Below are 21,193 nucleotides of genomic sequence, written 5' to 3'. Positions count from 1 at the left end.
ATATTGTTTCTAATAACATTTGTCCAATGGTTTGGTTTGATTGTCCAGGCTGGCGTTGATCTCTGAAACCCAAGCAGGCCTTAAACTTTTGTGGCCTCAGCCTTCTGTGTTGGGATTATAGGCATACAAGTCTTTTATCTCAGGATGGAAATTGCAGGCTCTGGTTTCACTAGTTGGGGAGAAAAATTTAATGACCTGATGTTTTTGAAAAATTTCAGTTGATTCTCTTATTTGGCTCCTTCATAGGTGAAACATTTTGGAGATTTTATGGTATCTGTTGTACTTATTCTATGTAAGTTTACCACAAATGAGTACAATTCAGTTTTCTTGGGTTTACATAATCACTTACTGCTCTTTTCTTCTGCTTTCCAAGAAAATGATCTTGTTGTTTCTTTCTTTTTTTTTTTTTTAATCTTTTAGTGGCTTTTACTTTTTAAAAAATTTTCCTTTTGTTTTACTGAGATTTCAAGTATGTATTGGAAATGGGTATGTATTCCTTCCACTATCTGAGACAGGGTCTTACTATGCAATTTAGGCTGGTCTTGAGCTCACTTTGTAGCCCAGGCTGGTCTCGAATTTGTAATGATCCTCTCACCTCAGCCTCTTGAGTGCTGGGATTACAGGCTTACACTACCACATTTTTAAAGATTTACTTTTTTTTTTTTTTTTTTTTTTGTATTGGAGATTGAACCCAAGGCCTTTGCACTGAGCTGCATCTCCAGCCATTTTTTGCAGTCCTTTTGCTCCAGCCTCCCAAAATCCTGGGATTTTAGATGTGTGCTTCTTTAAAGATTTCTTGAAAGATACAGAAATTTGCATCACTTTCATCTTGGAAAATAGTTTTTATTGTTGGACTGAGATATGAGGGCTATAACCATTGTTATTTTCTCTGACCTCTGTATCCTAAGAAAATACTGTATTGGTTTATGAAACAAAGTTACAAAAAAAAAACAAACCATTTAAAAAATGAAGTTTCTAGTTGTCTGTTGAAGAAAATGACCTTGAACTCTGTTGTGACCATTCATTTCTAGTATTTCTCATGTCTTGTCTTTATATCATACCATCTGGTTCTTTATTCAGATGCTCCTTCTGCAATGGTTACTACTTTGTCTTGCTCCTTTCCTTTTTTTTTTCTTTTTCTGGCAAAGTCTTACTGTGAAGTTCAAGCTCACCTTGAACTCACTGTGTAGCCCAGACTGGCTTCAAACTTGCAGTGATCTTCCTGCCTCAGCTTCCTGAGTGTTGGTACTATAGGTGTTCACCTGTACTTCCAGCTTCTTGATTTTTCTCCCACAGCTTGTCGGTAATGTCTTCTCATTCTAGGAAATGTTCATTGTCTCTTTCCTCACCATTACATCTCCATTACCCTTGTTCTGTGTTTCCTCACCTAGCAAGTATACTACTATGGTTGGTATCTACAGCCAGTTTAGCTAGGTACTCAATCTAATTTTGAATATAGAGTATCTGTATGGTTTGGAACAGATGTGCTTATTTAAAATTTAAAACTTGGAGGAAAATAATTTTTTTTTCCTTATTAGGGGTTATCCCTGGTGCCCTCCCCCCAATGTTTATATATACATAATCTTATGGGTTAATGAATACAAAAATCCACTAAGATTTATCAATAAAGTTTCAAGAATGAAAGAGAAGTAATGACTTGGATACTTTTATCAGTAACTGCGAGACTGGTCATTTTTATTTCTCAGGAATAGTCTTCAGTACTCTTTGTAGGGTTTGTTTGGTGGTCATGAATTCCTTCAGTTATTCTTTATCATGGAAGTATCTTATTTCTCCATTAATTTTGAAAGATAGTTTTGCAGAGTACATCAGTCTGGATTGAAAGTTATTTCTTTCAGGACTTGAAATACTTTACTCCAAGCTCTTCTTGACGTAATGATTTGTATTGAGAAATCTGTCATGATTCTAATGAGTTTTTCTTTATGGTGATCTGTTTCTTTTCTCTGACAGCATTTAATATTCTGTTCTTGTGCTGAATTTCTGGAATCTTGATTAATGTATGTCTGGGTATAGATATATTTCGGTTATGGCTACTTGGAGTGCTATATACCTCACTTATCTGCATGTCAGATCCTTTTCCCATCCTTGGGAAGTTCTCTGCTATTACTTCTGTAAATAATCTCTTTATGTCATTTGTGTTGGCTCTTGCTTTTTCACTGACACCTATCATTCTTAAATTATTTTTCTTTGTGTCATCCTGCAGCTGTTGAATTGCTATTTCCTGGGCCCTTGTTATTTTTAAGAGATCTTTCATGATTGCTAGCTGCCATCCTGCCTTCAAGGTCTGAAAGTCCATCTTCAAGTGATTTTGCCAGCTTTCAATATAGTTTAATTTCCTGCATCTCTGTTTGAGTCTGTTTCATGCATTCCAATTCTCTATGTTATTCATTCAAGTTTTCCCTCATTCTCCTATGCTTCTCTCTCTCTCTCTCTCTCTCTCTCTCTCTCTCTCTAACCTGTGTCGTCTTTTTTTTTTGGTCTTTTTCGGAACCAGGGATCGAACTCACAATTGCCTGCTTACAAGGCAGGCACTTATGCCACTGAGCTAAATCCCCAGCCACCTGTGTCTTCTTTAGAAACACTCAGCAACTCTTTTATTATGTTTGTCATTTCTTCTTCTTTTTTTTTTTTTTTTTTTTTTGATATTGGGAATCAAACTCACAACCTAGCACTTGCCAGATAGGCACTTAAGTCGCTGAGCCAAATCCCCAGCCCCAGTCATTTCTTCTTTTACCTGAGATATTTCTGATCTGATTTCTTTTACAGCCTCATGAAGTAGTTTTTTTACTTCAGTTGCCATTATCTCAGAAATTTCAGGTGTGCGACTTCTGCTTTTTCCCATGTCCATGTCTCTTGGACTTGTTCTGTTTGGATTAGAGGCCAGAGATTGCCTTTCGCTCCTTCACCTTGACATTTTCCTGAGTTCCTCTGGACGAGTGGGTTGGGGGTGTCCCACAGCCTAGGCAATTTAGTGAAACCCTCTGTCAAAATAGAAAATCAGCTGGGGAAGTAGCTTAATGCAAAGGCCCTGGGTCTAGTCCCTACTACTTCAAAAAACACAGCAACAACAAAGGCAAACCTTTGATTTTTTATTTTTTTTGCTTTTGAAACAGGATCTCATGATGTAGTTCAGGCTAGCCTTGAACTCAAGGTGATCCTCCTGCCTCTACCTTACAAGTGCTGGGATTATAGGTGTGCACCACCGTGTCTGACAAACCTTTGTTTTTTTTTTTTTTGGTATTGGGAATCAAACTTGGGGCCTCGCACTTGGCACGCAGGCATTGTGCTGCTGAGCTACGTCCCCAGTCCTATTTTCTCAAGTCTTAATAGCAGTCCTAAGAGGCAAATATGACTTTCCATGTATTTTTATAGACACAGTGTCTTAGAGATGTTAAATGATTTGTTCAAGTTTCTACTCTTAATACTTCATAGACTCAGAAGTTAAATCTGGGATTTACTACATCTCTGCTGCACTTTTGGTTACCTGATGTAGACTTCTTATCTTTTCCTTTTTTTCTCTTAACACTTGTAGAGAATAATAGTATCTCAGGCTACATGATTATTTGGGTACATGATAGTTCATCCAAAATGTTATTCTTTGTCATTTGGGGTTCTGCTCTTAGAAGTTCCAGATTTCCCTATCAGTGTAATAGGATCTTTCCTTTTCTTTTCTGCTCTAGACCAGTGATTCTGTAGCCCAGATTGGTATCAGTACATTAGACAGTGGAATTTAAGATTCATATCTGTGGGCCGCTTTTCGACAGTTCCGATTCTGTAGATCTAGGATAGAATTTACTTATTTTTACTTTTTGATTTTTTGAGACAGGATCTCATTGAGTTCAGGCTGGCCTTGAATTCACTACATAGTGTAGGCTGGCCTTGAACTTGGAAGTGATCCTCCTAACTGAGCTTCCTGATTGCTGGGGTAACAGTCTTGCACTACCATGGCCAGCTGATCTGGGATAGAATTTAGATGTGTAGTTTTGAAAAGCTCCCAGGTTATTGTTTTTGTGTGTGTGTGTGTGTTTTTTTTTTTTTGGTGATTCTTACACATAATTATTGGTTTAGAACAAACTTCAGTATTTGGGGACTATAAATTTCTTGTTCTTTAGAGTTTAGGGCCAGGCATGGTGGTACACATGTGTAATCCCAGCACTTGAGAGGATGAGGCAGGAGGATCACTGCAAGTGCAAGGCTAATCTGAACTACATAGTGAACTCAAAACCAGCCTGAAATACAAAGTGTGACTTTGTCTCAAAAATAAACAAACAGGCTGCAGTTGCCCCAGAGGGAGAACCACCAGCATCTCCTGGGATCTGTGCCATGTTGGAAGTTAGGATGCTGGGAAACCAAGCAAGCAGCTCGCCCCCCTGGTAAGTGGCTGTAGTGTGGCAGGCTGCGGCCACCCCAGGGGGAGAACCACCAGCATCTCCTGAGATCTGTGCCGTGTTGGAACTTAGGACACTGGGAAACCAAGCAAGCAGCTTGCCTCCCTGGTAAGCAGCTGTGGTATAGCAGGCTGCAGCTGCCCAAGAGGAGAACCACCAGCAACTCCTGAGATCTGTGCCTTGTTGGAACTTAGAATGCTGGGAAACCAGCAAGCAAGCTCGCCTCCTTAGTAAGCGGCTGTGGTGTGGCAGGCTGCAGCCGCCCCAGGGGGAGAACCACCAGTGACTCCTGAGATCCACACCATGTTGGAAGTTAGGATGCTGGGAAACAAAGCAAGCAGTTCCCCTTCTTGGTAAGTGGCTGTGGTGTGGCAGGCTGCAACCGCCCCAGGGGGAGAACCACCAGTGACTCACTCCTGAGATCCACACCATGTTGGAACTTAGGGCGCTGGGAAACCAAGCACCAGCCTGCCTCCCTGTGAAGCAATAGTGAGCCTACTGGTGCATGGGCTCAGAGTCAAACATTCCACTTCTCTGCCCCCTTTAGCAAATGGGAACCAGAGATATAGCATCTCTTGGGAGGCTGACCATATACAATATAGCAAATAAGGGGATTTCCTTCTATCATCTTTTTGAAGACACATATTTTTACTACTGTTTTGCTTTATTCTGATAATGGTACTGTTCTATTCAATATACTGTTTTTGATAAGTTCTATAATGTTCTTCATTTTATTTTGCTATACATAATTGAAAGAACAACTACTATTGTGAAGATAATGAGATATACTGTGATACCTATTACTGTTAGCCCGATAACCTGCTGTGAAGTTCTGTACCAATTTCACTACACTGTCTCAATTGGCTTTGTTCTGTTGTATTTTACTACCTTCAAAATAATAAATAAAAAAAAAAATAAAGCACAAAAAATCTCAAAGATTTCAGGGATTTCGTATAATGGGAAGGAGTGTCAATGTAACTAACCACTCAGAGGGTAATCAGAACCTAACTCAGCTTTAGAGAATGTAGTGATGCCCTTCCCCGACTGCCTCATTTTTAATGAAGTACTGGAAATGTTAAAGGTTGGAATGTATTCATTGAGTATAGAGTTTTCCTGGAAAAATTACTTTATAGAACCGTAAGCTTGAGCTGTTATTTAATACTGTCGTAAAGTCTTTGAATATATGTTTTTGTATGTAGAATTCAACAAATATTGGTAGTAAACTACTTGAACTTTATGCTTCAAATTAAATATAATAGATTAAGAAAAGATACTTTGAATTTGTTAATTTTTTTGAATATTGTCAATTTTGTATTGTGGTTAACAAAACAGGAATTGATCTTTAAAAATGTTTAAATTTCTCTTTTTCTCTTCAGTTCTTTTTGGAGACGGATATCTGCCCAGACAGTAAGAATTACGAGAGGTCAGTTACATACAAATAACATTCTTTTGTATTTTATGTGCTAAAATACTAAACTGTGGGGTTTTATGTTAAAAGTTACATTCTGCAAAGAATACAGACAGACCTAGGGAGAACAATGTAAAATGAACAAGGAACCTGACAATGGTACTGTTCCAGTACCATGTAATTCAGAACTAGAATCAGTGTAATTGGGGCAGGCTGTGGAGTATCTTCTAGAGTGTCTAGATGGCTACTCAGTGATTTTCCATACATGACCTCTCTTTTCTGGTAGTTCACATGCTTGTTCTGGGGAATGCTGTTCTGTACAGATGCTGGTTGCTGGACAGGTTCTTTTGCTCTTAAAACTGATCTGTTTCTAATCTATGCAATCATTAGAGGAAGCTGCCTTTATCATTTGTTTTTTAACTAGGAAAAGAAAACTTGAAGCTGGTCTCCTTGTACTTTTTATTTATTAGCCTTTTCTTTTTGTTCTGTCAAGGAGTCATTTTTCATGGATTTTATCTTTTTATGTATGTGGTTGTTGAATTTGAATCAGACTGTAAACTAGAGTGTACGCTTAATGCCTTATTATTTCTCCTGTGAAAAAGGCAGCTATTATTTTCTGTTAGTTGGGACACAATTTTAGGGCTTTTTTTGGGGCCAGGGAGTTGGTACCAGGAATTGAACTCATGACCTCATACTTGCCAGGCAGGCATTTTTGCTGCTGAGCTAAATCCCCAGCCCAGAATTTTAGTTTTTTAATCTACTGTTATTTATTTGTTTTTATTGAAAGTGGGTCTCACTCTGTAGTTCAGGCTTTTTTGAACTTACTATATAGCCCAGGCTGTTCTAGAACTCACAGCAATCCTCCTGCCTCAGCTTGCTTTGAATGCTGGGATCATAGGCTTGTGGCTACACCATTACTTTTAAGCCTTCCTAAAATGTGAAATAGGCTTATTGCTATTGTATTGTTTGATGTTCTTCAGAGTGATCAGTGTGTTGGAATTGTCTTTCTCCCTCCTTTCTACCTCTCTTTTCTTTCTTTCTTCCTTTCCTTCTTTCTTGTACCAGGTTTGAACTCACAACCTCCCACTTGGTAGGCAGGCGCTTATGCCACTGAGCCAGACCTCCAGATCCTCTACCCTCTTTATAAAGTTCCTTTTTGGCTTCTCCCCTACCTTGAGCTTTTTAAATGATGTAGTTTTCTTGTAAGCTTCTAGAGTGAACTTCTTCATACAAATTGGAGAAATTGTGAAGAAATCAAGTTGAGGATAAAACTCAGTGGTAGAGTTTTGCCTAGCACACAAGGCCTGGGATCTATGTGTAGTACTACAGGAAAAGAAAAGAAAAGAAAAATCTAATGTTGTGTAGTAAATTTAAACATTAAAACTTTTCTGTTTTAGGATTCTTTTTTGTTGTTGTTGCTGTTTGTTTTGGGTACTGGGGATTTGACCTAGGGCCTTGTGCATAGTAGCTAAGTATTCTTGTTATATCATAAACCAAGGTATGACAACAGAGCCTGTAACGCCACCACTGTGTGAGACTGACAGAGGAGAACTGCAAGTTCACAACCCACCTTGGCAACTTAGTGAGGTCCTATCTCAAAGTAAAAGTCAAAAGGGCTGGGAATATAGTTGAGTCCAAAGGGTTAGCAGGTTCAGTTTGCAATAACACACCCAGAAAAGGGAAAAATCACTAAGAAGTAGAAGTTAGTTGAAATAATATCCAACTCACTTTTGAGAAATGTTCATAGTTTGCTTTTGCCTTTTTCTTTTACATTTCTAGCAATTTGTTTTATTGTTTCATTCTTGTAGCACAGTGATTCTCAAACTTTAGGGCTTGTAAAAACACAGATTATTGGAGCCCCAACCTGTAGATTTTGATAGTTAGTTGATGTATGTCAGTGTATTGGTACTTCTAATAAGCTCCTAGGTGATGGTGGCGCCAATGCTGCTGCTGACCCAGGAACCACTTGGTCCAGTGTTTACTGGTGCTGTATTTCTGTAAATAAACAAGCTCTGATTTATAAAGTATTCCAAAATACTTCTGCATTTGTAATGTTAACATGTTTAGTGATGATTCATAAACACTTAAAAATATTGGTTTTCTTGTCTGTGATGGAACACTGCTTGTGTGTGTGTGTGTGTGTGTGTGTGTGTGTGTGTGCGCTAGCAGAGTTTGCTAGAGATTGAACCCAGGACCTTACACACTAGATGAGTGCTCTACTAACCAAGCCACACCACCAGCCCTCCTTCTACCTGCCTTTATACCTCAAAGTGATTCATAAAATATTTTAATGCATTTATTTATTTATTGTTTTGTCTTTTTCGTTTGGTACTATAGATCGAACTCATGATCGCATACTTGCAAGGCAGGCATTTATGCCGTTGAGCTAAATCCCCAGCCCCAATACATTTATTATTACCCAGTGTCTTACAGTACCTCAGAGTTAGAATTGGGAATCAGTATTTTCTGAATTAAAATGATTGGTCAAGCTATAAGTTAATGCTGTCTTTATGTGTAGGTTTTTTAAAACTTTGAGACAGGTTCTTGATAAATTGCTCAGGCCAAGGCTCCAGTTTATTCTTCTTCTATCTCAGCCTACTGGAGTGCTGGGAATAGAAGTGTGTACTACCATGTAGGTATTTTTAAATTTTTAAATAGGATTTTTGAGGGGGCAGAATAAACATTTTTTCATTATGTTTGGGTTTTTCTGTGGGCTTTGAACTTTTGTTTTGGTTTTTGAGACAGGTTCACATTGGCCTAAAACTTGCTATGTACCCCAGCCTGAGCTTGAATTTGGGATTCTCCTGTCTCAACCTCCCAAGTGCTGGGATTACAGGAGTGTGCCATCATGCCTGACTGAACTATGCTTTGGTCTTCATTCACTTTTTTAGTTAGTACTTAGCAGTATCTAATCCTGACTAGTAAGGTCCTAGTAGATGATGCCTACAATTACTTTGATTATAGATTTTAATTTGAGTAGCAGGTTCACTTTCTTTACCAATTCAACTTAAAAAAATTGAATATGTACTCTTATTAAACTTTCAAAGCTAGAAGCAGACATTGTGGGGTGAGTTTTTAAAAGATATAGTTTATTACCGTGGAGTACTACTCTACAACTAGGAGGAGATTGAGTCATTTATAGGAAAATCTCTGCCTCCGAGACTATAATGTTAAGTGAAATAAATCAGGCACGTAAGCTTAAATAGTGCATCTTACATCAGAAACACAATGTATATGCATTTTGTAATATATATATATATATAGAACAACTAAAAGATATGCCAGGTGTTGTGGCATATACTTGTAATTCTAGCACTCAGAAGGCTGAGGTAGGAGGAAAGCTAGGAGTTCAAGGCTAGCCTGGGCTCCATAGTGAGTTCAAGACCAGCTTGAACTGCATAGCAAAACCCTATCTTAGAACAAAACAAAATAAAAATCGACAATAAGAAATAGTAAGATGGGTCTTTCGCATATGGGAAGGCAACCCAGATAGAGGGAAGGAGGTGAAAGGGGAGAGAAATGAGATAAACATTTTTAAAACGGGGAATTATAAAGTGTTGTGTACATGCACCAAGTCCCTATGAGGAACATAATCAATATGTAGTATAAATATGTATAAATACATATATATATTCACACACACATAGGCATACACATGCACACATACATGAAGGGGTCCAAAAGATTGAGAAAGAGGGAGGAAGAAGAGGCAAAGGGATTTAAAAAAAGAGATTAAGATGGGTTATGTTACATGTACCAGCTTTTTAAAGGAATGTAATCATTATGTACTACAAACATATACCAATAAGAAAAAGATGTAGTTTAAGAAAAAATTCACAAAATATACAAAGATTTTAAGAAACAATGAAACAAACCAGGTATAGTGGCACATCTAGCGTTTGCTTTAAAGGCATGTACTTATGTAAAATTCATAACTTTTTAGTGTATGGTGTTTGGAATCATTATATATTTTAAACAAGTTACAAATAGCTGTCAGTTTTTCCAAACCCTTATCACATATTACACCCAATATTCACAACTGAAAGTTCAACCTCATAATAATCAGCTTTTACACTATGAAGATATCCCTATTATATTAATTATCATTTGGATCTCACTAAATTAGTAAAGAGATTGGAGATGGCTTAAATTTCTTGAAAAGTATTTTTTGGGGGGAAGGGGAAGTAAACTAGTTTTATCTTTTTTGTGTGTGTGTGCACTTATGCCTCTGAGCTAAATCCCCAGCCCCCGTAAACTAGTTTTAATTTTTAGCATAGTTATTATGACCTCAGTTTTTCTCCCTTGTAGGAAACAAAGGCCTTGACATAGAATAGCTAAAAAAGCTAATTCTCAAACTTACTTTGCTTCCAAGGGTCAGTTGAAGTTTATTAGATATAACCTCTCAGTGTCTTCAGCTATAGATCGTTGTCTGTAACCTGTTGCTCAGTCATTTTTCAATTTCTTCATAGCTCTCAGAGCTTATTTCAAAAGAATAATGGATGAACCATCTTCCTTGGCCAAACCTCTGGAGCTGAACCAGCACTCAAGATTCATAATTGGTTCTGTGTCTGAAGATAATTCAGAAGATGAGATCAGCAATTTGGTGAAGTTGGACCTACTGGAGGAGAAGGAAGGCTCTTTGTCACCAGCTTCTGGCAGCTCAGATACACTCTCTGACTTGGGAATCTCTAGCTTACAGGATGGCCTGGCCTCACACATAAGGTGAGAGAGACATGTTTACTAGTTAACTTAATTGACTGGTCTTGTTCGTTTTTTGCTTGTGTTCCGAAAACACTAAGAATACTAGCCAAGATTGTGTTACCTCTTCCAACATCATTGGATGCATACCTTTAATGAGTAATTGGAAAATGATATATTTTGCAGGTTTTGCAATTTTCTCTTTCTGAGTGTTTTTGTCAACTTTTTCATGTCTTTCATACATAATAGATTTGTTAGTGAGATCTAGTGAATGAATTAGGCTAGGGAATTTCAATCTCTATTCTACTTTAACACCTAACTTTTTTTTTTGTGTGTGTGTTTTTCTTTGTATTGGTACCAGGGATCAAACTCATGACTGCCTGCTTGCAAGGAAGGCACTTATGCCGCTGAGCTAAATCCCCAGCCCAACACTTAACTTTTTTGAAGAGTGATAGGAATTCTGTGGAAGTGAGAAAATTTGTAGTAATTTTTCTTTAAACTGCTTCATCATGTCAGGAAGTTATATTCTGTTTCTAGTAGAGCCAGTCCTCAATAAAGAATTATAATGATATGAATAAGGGGCTCTTACAGAGCTCTCTCTCTCTTTTTTTTTTCTGTAGAAACAGAATCTCTATAATTGAGAATGTTAGTAAATAGTGACACTGGACTATTCTTACTTATTGGTGTTGGATTTTTTTCCAACAAGTGTATGAGCTACTAATCTTTAGTCATTTGCTTTGCAGTTCTTAGATTAAAGGGTCACTGTTCAACAGAATCCCTTGGGAGAGTGGTTAAGAAATAAGCTGGATCTCTAGAGTCTGATTTCACTGGGTATTTGCTTATCCTGGAACTGGGGCAGTATTTTACAAAGCTGTCTGAGTGATTTTAATGTATATCCAATGTTAAAATTATAGGTCAAGCCTAGTTAAACATAACTTAGGGTGGTTATTGCTACTCTTATTATGTTGGTACCTCGGTTATTAATGGGTCATAAAATAATTCAATTTTATTTTATATACTCAAGATACAGATATAGTAAAATCTAAGATTGGATCTAGCTGGGGTGACTCTTCTGCATTATTGCTATCCCCTGGGCGCTTAGAATCCTGGCTTCTAAAAGATGGAATTGTGTGTGTTAGCAATTATTGGTATTTATCTTTGAGGTCAAAAGAAAAGACATACAGCAAGTTATTGTTTTATTTCATGGGTTCCTAAAATTGCAGTGAATCCAGAGAGATAATTTAGCCTAATACTTTTTTCTTTTGGTGGTAGTGCCGAAGATTGAATTCAAGGCTTTCACATTGAGCTACATTCTCAACAATAAAATCCACCCTTCACTTTTTTTTTCTTTTGATGCATAGTCTTGTTAAGTTGCCCAGTCTGACATGATCATACAATCCTCTCACTTCATCTCTCAGAGTGCTGTGTTTATAGGTATGTGCCACTATCTCTAGCTACTTTTTGTTTTCATAGTTGATTAAACTAAGAACTGAAGAAGGGAAATAATTTAGCTAAGACTGAATGGCCAGGAAACTAGAATTCAAATTCAGATGCTTCCATTCCATTTCAGGAACTTTTCTATTCCATTTCCCTGACCATACAAGTATCTTAATTATATAAGTAGTTCATACAAATTTGATTTTATGGTATTAATGAAGAAAGTATTATATCTAACCTCGGGGTATAAAGGAATTAGTAACAAGGAAAAGGGGTTAGGTCTTGATGTAAATGTTTTTTACTTTATAATTCACTAAAAGTTGACCCTAAGGTTAATACTGGTAGTGGTATCTTCCCTACCAGGGTCATTTGGATCTGTGTGGGGTCGTGACTTGTGGGATTACTTGTATTCTGAGAACACAAGACAAGTGATACTAAACTTTGTATATTGTATGTACTATAGAATTCCATATGACCAAAAATTGTTATTCTCAAAATGTCATAGTTCCCTTATTGAGAAAGATTGGGTTTAACGCTCGATTCTTTGAAGCAGCACAGCTTCTTGAGAAATTTGTCTCACCAGTATAAAACTATGTGAAACATAATATTCATCTGTTGAATTAGGAAACTGTTTGGCAGTGGTGAGATAAAAGCCATTATAGGGAACTCAGCTAATGATACCACAAGGTAGTTTATAGTGCCAGATCATTCCTAAAGTTCATGCCTGTTATGCAGAGACATTGTGATTAGTCGCATGGTGCCAGAGTTTCTTGCATGTCTTACTGTTGGCAAAACTCAGGCTTATAGCTCGTGGAAGAGTCATGAACAGAAGTGTGATCAGCATCCTGGGAAAGGGACAATTGCCAGTTTCCACTAGCTTCTCAGCTAGCTAATGTTCCAAAATAGAACTGAGTTTCTTCCTTGGTCTATTTCTTAAATTACCTTCGATGTGGTATCCTTGGGAGTAATCTTAATTCTGTCAAATTTATTTGATAGTAGAAAGACTTGTGCTCTGGCATCTCCACTAATTAGGTATGTGATCACTGCGATTCATGTATTACTTTTTGATTCATTTTCCTCTCTGTAAAAATGAAGATACTGATTCAGGTATTCCTTTTTATTCTTCAAATGCAAAATGAAATAAAGACTAGTTGAGTTTAAGCCATCTCCTGGAATGAACAGCCTAATCTTTCATAGGTGACATAGATTAATGTGGCAGTGAAATTCCTCAGACATGTTAACTGAAGGTTTTTTTTTTTTTTTTTTTTTTTTTTTTGTCTTTTTGAGACAGGGTCTCTCTGTGCAGTTCAGGCTGGCCTTGAGCTCACTTTGTAGCCCAGGCTGGTCTCGAACTCAAAAAGATTTTCCTGCCTCAGCCCCCCGAGTGCTGGGATTACAGGTGTGAGCCACCATGCCTGGCTTAACCGAAGGTTTTTAATACGAAGCGATATTGAGACTGGATCTCTTAAGTTTTGGGCTTGATCTTAGATTCTAAATGAATGCCTTGTGTATGTCAATGAGTGGAATTATAAAATAGACTTTTCTAGGGAAGAAGGTGACTCATTATCATGTTTTTCCAGAGTTCAACACAACACTGGCTGAATCATTTCTTAAGCTGTATGACCCAAATATTTGAAGATAAGGCCTCAGAAAGTAGTTATAGCTTAGTGAGAATATATGGGCTTCAATGAAGACAGTTGTTTTGACTTAGTATTTTTGGATAAGATTGTTTAGGGGTTATTTATCAGGTGAGTTGGTATGTTTCTGAAATTCATTTTAATGCGCAGTTAAGCATTAAGAAAAAAGAGGATTAAAAGACTAGACATCTTAATTTTTATAACTGGTATACAATTTAGAGACATATCACGTAGACATTTATTTATGTAGGTATTGGCAGTTTCTCTGCTCCGTAAGGGATGCCACTTGAGGTCAGATTGTTCTGCATATTTAAAATATACTCTATGCTATCAATCCATGCTATCAAACAGGACTGTAACCAGTTTTGTCATCTAGTATATTGAATTTCTGGTTAAAGTCCAGTTGGAAACGGGTTATTCCACATTTGGATCTTTAAATCTTTAGGGTAATGTGATTGCTTTACTTTTTTTAAAAAAATCTATTACATCTTGTTAAAGAAGCTACCTTAGTTTTCTTATAAACATCTTAAAATGTATATATACTCAAAATATGGAATGGCCAACATTTTATGTTTAGCAAGCATGTTTCATGAAGGAATTTGAGAACAATCTGTCATTGTTGGTACTTACATGTACATAAATTCAGTATAAGATGTTCTATACCTCGGGTTTATAATAGTCACTACTTTGGAAGGAGGAGAAGGTGAATAGTCCTATCTGCTTTTTGGTCTAGAAATAAAGTACTTTGCCATTATCTTTGAAAATTGAGAATGTGGATAAGCAATTCCTTACAAAACAGTTGACTCCTGAAAAGAATCTAACTAGAGAACTTTGAAGCTCTTTGTAACTGGAAATGATTTGTAAAGTTCTTTCATGAAACCATAAAGGCAGTATACTAATGAGTTTGGAAACAGCTCCTGTGTAACATATTTCATTGCCAAGATTAAAAACTTGATATGGAACTATGTAGACCTTCCTCCATGGGCACTAATGGTGTTGGTATTAGTGTGAGACTCTGAAAGTGGCTTTTGGCTTCTGTTTCCAGTAGGTTAAGAGGGAAGTTAAAGGAAATAATCCCAGCGCTTGGGAGGCTGAGGCAGGAGGATTACCTGGAGGGAGTTTGAGGCCAGTTTGGGCTACATAAGAGTTGAAGGTGACCTGAACTGCATAGTGAGACTCTGTTTCAAAAAAACAATCAAAGGAAAATAAAAAGAAGGAAGTTGAGGAGACAGTATTGAGTGATAAGGCTTATATCTGTTGCTGGTAATACCTATCCTATTTTTCAACTTTTTTCCCCTATTTTTCACTGTTTTCTTTTTATTGCTAGGGATCAAATTCATAGCCTCACCCATGCTAGGCAAAACCCTCTTTTACTGATCTATACCCAGTCACTTATATCTTTAAAAATTAGTAGTCATGTTTTCTCTGTGACTAATTAGAAAAATAGTCGTAATGCTAGGTAATGTTTATCAAGTGCTTTATTCAGTGTCAGATATTCTGCTGTGCTTTTTAGATGGAGAACCACACTTAATCTTCATAACCCTGTGAGGCTGGTATTGTATTATTGCCCACAATTTATGGTTAGAGAGCTGAAAAATAGGTTAAATAACATCTCCAAGTCGCATAGGTAGTCAGTACTAAATCAGGTATTGAATCTAATCAGAGCTCATGTCAAATACTGTAGCAAACTGGAACCCTCAATATAATGGATATGCTGTGTTCTCTTTGAGCCGTGCTTTTTTAATTTAATGCCAACCTTTTGTATGTATGTATGTATGCATGCATGTGATCCTGGGGACCAAATCCAGAGTCTTTCCACTGAGCTACATCCTCAGCCCTTTTATGTTTTATTTTTAAGACAGTGTCTTGCCAAATTGCCAACGAGGAACTTGAATTTGTGAACTTCCTGCTTTAGCCCCCTGGAGTGCTGCATTACAAAAGTATGCACCACTATACCTGGCTCAATATCAGCCCTACTCAAAAGGGTTGGGGAGCCAGATGTGGCAGGAAGATCAGTGTGAGTTCAAGGCTACTCTGGGCTACATAGTGGATTAAAAGCTAGGCTGAAGTAAGTAGCAAGGTTCTGTCTTAACCCTTCTGCTCCCAAAAAAGGATGGTGGTTAAGAAATATATTTAAAAATAATGCTTTTTTTTTTTTTAAAGCAGTACAGAAAATTTAAAACAAAATACAAGCTAATAAAAGTAAAGCCTTGAAATAAAACCAAGCCATAGAATACTCTGCTGATGAAATAAAACCAGTCAGAGAATACTCTGCTAATAACCTATTATTTAGTCTTCTGAATCCTTTCCTATGAATATATATGCTTGTATGTGCATTTCTTTTTACAGAAATGAGGCTACTGTATTGCACATCTACTTCAATAGATTTTCATCTCCTGTAATGTGTATACCAGATTCAAATTTTTCAATTAACCCCAAAATGTGCATTCATTCAAACAAGTACCCAATCAAAGAGCACATGTTGCACTGCCTTTGAGCCCCCGCTGCGCCTGCGTGTGGCGCTCCCGTATAACTGGGGCTGGGGGGAACTTAACAACTTTACCCGGCTAAAATGGAATACAGCGGGGTCTGGTGCCTAGTGAGTGCCCCGCCCCTGCGGCCCTATGTTGTAGCTCCCCAGGTTGCCTGCCAAGTCTGCAGCTGCCGTGTTGGTGGAATATAGATGTATGTGTGGCACACGATATGCAATGGTCAGGCAGGGAGATCAGACAGCAGCAGGATTTGACGAGAACTAGCTTGGGGCTGGAGCTATATGGGTTATTCTGGTCAAGGAGTAGTCATAGCATACAAATGAACTTCACGTCAGGTAACCGTGACAACCATGGACTGGTAACTTTGAGGAGATTAATTGTCCTGTTAGCTTAACTTCATAGTTATAGGACGGCTGTGAAGATGAAGTGGATTTTTGCGGGGTACACTTTCAGATTTTACAGTTGGGCTTATGCAAATGTTCACCTGTGTTGAGGGGCAAGGGTGCACAAGTGAGGGAAATATTTGATGCGTGGATATTAACTGAATGCCCCAGATTAAAATGATTACAGTGCAAATAAGGGTATGGGTTCCAGCTCTGGAGCACAATTACCCAGGTTATCAATTAGGTTATCTGAACTTGGTTCTTTAAATGTAGATTGAGTGAAATGGCACCTGCTTTATGTTAATGGGATGCCATTCTTGACCATAGGTATAAGGCTGCACTATGATACTACAGATCAAACAACCAAGAATCACTGCTAAATGTCACACGATTTAGTAAGCTAAAGCTTTAGAGAAGGGTGAGTCAATCTAATGACAAAGTTCCCCTACCTTCTTTGCCAAAAGCAACATGTCAACATATTTTCTTGTTACTGTTCTGCTTTAACCTTTATAAAAAGTGGCATGAAAAAAAAAAAAAAAGACCACATGTTGTATATTATGTCCCTTAAATTTTTTCTTCCAGTACTGGGGATTGAACCTAGGACCTTAGAACTTAACTATATCCCTAGCTCTTTATTTTATTTATTTATTTTTTATTTGTGATCTTGCTAAGTCACTAAGTTGCCCAGGCTGGGCTTAGACTGTGATCCTCCTGCCTCAGCCTCCCATAGTGCTGGAATTATAGGTTAGGGCCACCATACTTGGTTCCTTAAGTTTCTTAATACATTACATTTCCACTTTTTCCTCTTTTTTTTTTTTATAACAACTAGTAATTTATTTAAGAGGAAGCTAGTGAATCATAATGGTACTGTTGATGATTGCTAATGATAAGTTTGTGTCATAGAGAGGAATAGAAGGCAAAATAAAGGAGACTTATCATGCTACACTTTTGTTTTTCCTTGGAGACATGGTCTTGCTATCTTTCCAGGCTAACCTAGAATGCCAGGACCCAATTGATCTGCCTGCCTCAGCCTTTCCCGAGTAGGTGGGACTATAGGCTAGAACTGTTATGCTTGGCCTCCGATCTCAATTTTGTAGTTAAGGCAATTGCAGCACAACAATTTAGTGTTGCATTAATGATGGTATTTCAGTGAATTTTATGATAATGAAAGTGAACATTATTAGCTATAGCATAATTTTATTAAAAGTTATGAAGGAGAGAGCCTTTTGTTTAACTGTGTATGTTCATGTTTAACATGAAAAATAAGAATTCGCTCTGTCTCTCAGTCTGTCTGTCTGTCTGTCTGTCTGTCTTTTGGTGCTGGAGATTGAACCCAGGACCTTCACACTGAGCTACATCCAACCCTGTTTGTTTTTATTTTTGAGGTAGGGTTTCTATAAGTTGATAAGTTGCCCAGGTTAGGCTAGAACTTTTGGTACTCCTATATCAGACTTCCAGAGTGCTGGCATTGTCACCATGTGCTACCATGTCTGACTAAGGATTTTCTTTCTAGTCTTTTATTTTGAACTCCTTGAGCTTGAAATAACTTCATTTAAATCCAATGATGGAGATAAAATTAATAGCTACAAAAGATTTAAAAAAAATAAAATGTACTTTACTAGTATAAAGTATTATTTACTATCAAGGAGTTCTTTGTGAGGTAGAATTTTTTAACTGAAAGAACGTTAGGTCTTTTCATATTAAGTGCTCAGGATTTTTTTTTTTTTTTTTTTTTTTTTTTTTACCAGGGATTGAACTCACGACTGCCTGCTTGCAAGGCAGGTGCTTATGCCGCTGAGCTAAATCTCTAGCCCCTAGTGCTCAGGATTGAAAGGCTTTCAAGTTTAGCAAATGTATACTGTTGATGTTACGGTTTTTATGCTGGAATAAATCATTGTTGAAAATGCTTCCTTCCTATCTTTTGGCTCATCTCTGTGAAGCTATAACATAGAGCAAAAGGAAACTGGCTCTAATTTTGAGTTTCTATTGTTTTCTTATGGCTAGGCCTGTGAGAACGTTTTTGTTTCCACTCTTAGAGTTTCTCATTTAACTTTCTGAGCTTTCTCCTTTTCCCAGTCCTAGGAGCTCTTCAGCTTTTCTTTTGTGCTCTTTCCTTGCTGTTCTAAGCGTTGCCATAGTGAGTAGTGATGAGTAGACAGAAAAAGTTATTATGAGATCTGTGATTTGGTACTCTTGCCAAGAGCATTAATTTTTTTTTTTTTGCTGCATCTCCCATCCTTTCTCTTATTCCATTCAGAAAATAAGTGGTGTTTCATCCATATACTTACAGTATTCTAGTTTGAAAAGCATCTTCTATGAACTTAGCTAGTTGTAGAAATGAAATTGTGTTAAGTAGGGGTCAAGACAACTGCTTAATTGTTTTTAATACTGTTACTACTTCCTGCATAATACATACATTACCTCTTTTTTTCCCAGCATAAAATTATGTGAATTAAATTAGTGGTAATCTGTATTTATGGTAGAAAAGCGAAGAATAATCTAGAATACAGTCATCCAGTGATAACCACTATTTAATAATTTATTTCTTTTTTTATACCTTAACCATAAATTTCATTTAAAAATGATATATAATCAGTACATAGCTCAGTTTCTTGCCTTCTTTTTTTCTTTTCTTTTTTTGGTACTGGGAATTGAAGTCTCAACCTTGTACTTGCTAGGCGCTATACCGCTGAGCTAAATCGCCAGTCCTCTTGCTTTTTTTATACATCACTTTTTCATGTTATCAAAAATTTTTATGTGTCACCACATCTGGCTAAAAAACTTGTCTTTGGTGGTGCTGAAGATTGAACTCAGGGCTTTATGCATGCTGGAGAGGCTCTGTACTGCTGAGCTATATCTCTGCTCACCTAGTAACTTTTTTTTTTTTTTTTTTGGTACAGGGGTTGAACTACAACCTCAAGTTTGCCAGGTGATGCATATGCCGCTGAGCTAAATCCCCAGCTAGCCTAGTAACTCTTTTTTTTTTTTTTTTTTTTTTAAGTCTTTTTCCTTTTTATCGGTACCAGGGATCGAACTCACAACTGCCTGCTTGCAAGGCAGGCGCTTATGCCCCTGAGCTAAATCCCCAGCCCCTTAGGCTAGTAACTCTTGATATCTCCTTTCCATTGTCATGTCCAATGTTCTTGCTTATTTCTTACTTGATTAGGTAATAACATTGTAGCATTTCTCTAGTCTTTCTCCCTTAAGTATAAGGCCCAAGCACTATCATTGGAATCTTTCTGGAAGGTCAGTGATGGTCTCATGACACTAACTCTATGGGTTCCTATTTCCCGTAGACTATGTTAGTGTTGTCTAGTCAGACAATGCTTCAGGTGCTTATCATCGGTATCATCATCATCGTTGTTTTGGGATCTCATTATGTTGCCAAGGCCAGTCTTGAACTTCTGGGTACAAGTGATCTTTCTGACTCAGCCTTCTGAATAGCTGGAACTATAGGCATGTGCTGTGTTCAGGTATCATCATCATTATTGTTGTTGTTATTATTTGCTGTACTGGGAATTGAACCCCAGTGTGTTCACAGTAACCTGTATCCTGAGCCCCTTTTTAAAATTGTGTGTGTGTGTGTGTGTGTGTGTGTCTGTGTGTGTGCGCGTGGGGTGTGGTTGGGAGCTCAAATTTGACAGTCCTTATGTCACAGCCTCCCAAAGTGCTGGGATTCAGGTGTGTTCCACCAACACCTGGCTTGCTATTGATTTTTAGTTTAATCCATTGTGTTCACAGGACATACTGTTTGACGTTTGTTGATACTTTATGGCTTAGAATAGTCTATTTGGTAAAGTTGCATGAGCACAATAAATGTGCTTTTTACCATTGTTGTTATAGGGTCTTATACATGTCAGTTAAATTTTTAAATTTTGTTGTTCTGTAACAACTTTTCTTACTCATTCTGTCAGTTGCTGAAAAAGGAATACTAAAATATCCAAGTACAAGACTCTTATAAATCAGTCAGAAAAGACATTAAGCATACACACATGAGGAAAAGACTGGGGCAGGCATCTCAAAAGGAAAAAATCCAAAAGGCAACTAAGCATATTACAGGTGCTCAATATCATTAGTCATCAGGAATTTGCAAGTAAATTACAATGAGTTAAACACTATCCTAATCAAAAATGCTAAAATAAAAACACTGACAGGGCCGGGGGTTTAGCTCGTAAAGCGGCATGCCTGCTTGGCAAACGCGAGGTAGTGAGTTCAATCCCTGGCACCAAAAAAACCCCAAAAAACAAAAAATAAAATAAAAAAACCAGTGAAAGTATCACGTGCTAACAAGAATGTGGAGCACATCACTGGTGGGAATGTCATTGGACCCAACCCTGTAGAATAACATTTAGCAATATCTTTTAAAGCTAAACATACATTTACCTTATCAACAAGCATTTCTACTAACGTGTGCTCAAGAGAAATTAGTACATTTTCCCACCAAAAATTAAGTACAAGATTTGTCAAAATCTGTAAACAACCCATATGTCCATCAATAGTAGAATACAGAGGGAGATGCAGTCAGATCCACCCATGTGCACCTGTGTCCGCCATCCCTCCACTGTGGGACAACTTGCTTTCAGTGGACAGGCAGCAGGCCCACGGGCAGAGTAAGACAAATACATTGGTGTATTACTGCCGCCATTGCAGCAGCCCCTGTGTAGACACACAAGGCTGAGAGAAGCAGCAGCCCTGTCAACCACACACTCCTGGCCTTACAGGGAAGCCCCTC

At 37.6% G+C, this 21,193-nt stretch overlaps 1 protein-coding gene across 4 annotated transcripts in view; it reads left to right on the top strand.

Moving 5' to 3' along the window:
• Nucleotides 1-21,193, top strand: part of Acaca (acetyl-CoA carboxylase alpha) — a 308,031-nt gene that overhangs the window by 71,609 nt on the left and 215,229 nt on the right. For 3 of the 4 annotated variants that reach the window (XM_005003514.4, XM_003469462.5, XM_063249601.1), the window contains exons 2-3: nt 5,783-5,829; nt 10,284-10,536. In XM_005003514.4, the coding sequence (XP_005003571.1) occupies nt 5,783-5,829; nt 10,284-10,536 (300 nt within the window). The remainder of the gene's footprint in view (nt 1-5,782; nt 5,830-10,283; nt 10,537-21,193) is intronic. The other variant, XM_013152137.3, reaches the window with a different exon arrangement.

This window comes from Cavia porcellus, unplaced genomic scaffold (genome assembly GCF_034190915.1).
Source record: "Cavia porcellus strain 051 isolate PalLab524CR breed Dunkin Hartley unplaced genomic scaffold, mCavPor4.1 scaffold_6, whole genome shotgun sequence".
NCBI classification, from domain to species: domain Eukaryota; kingdom Metazoa; phylum Chordata; class Mammalia; order Rodentia; family Caviidae; genus Cavia; species Cavia porcellus.
Note: the sequence above shows the minus strand (reverse complement) of the source record. Positions and strands in the feature narration are given on the sequence as shown.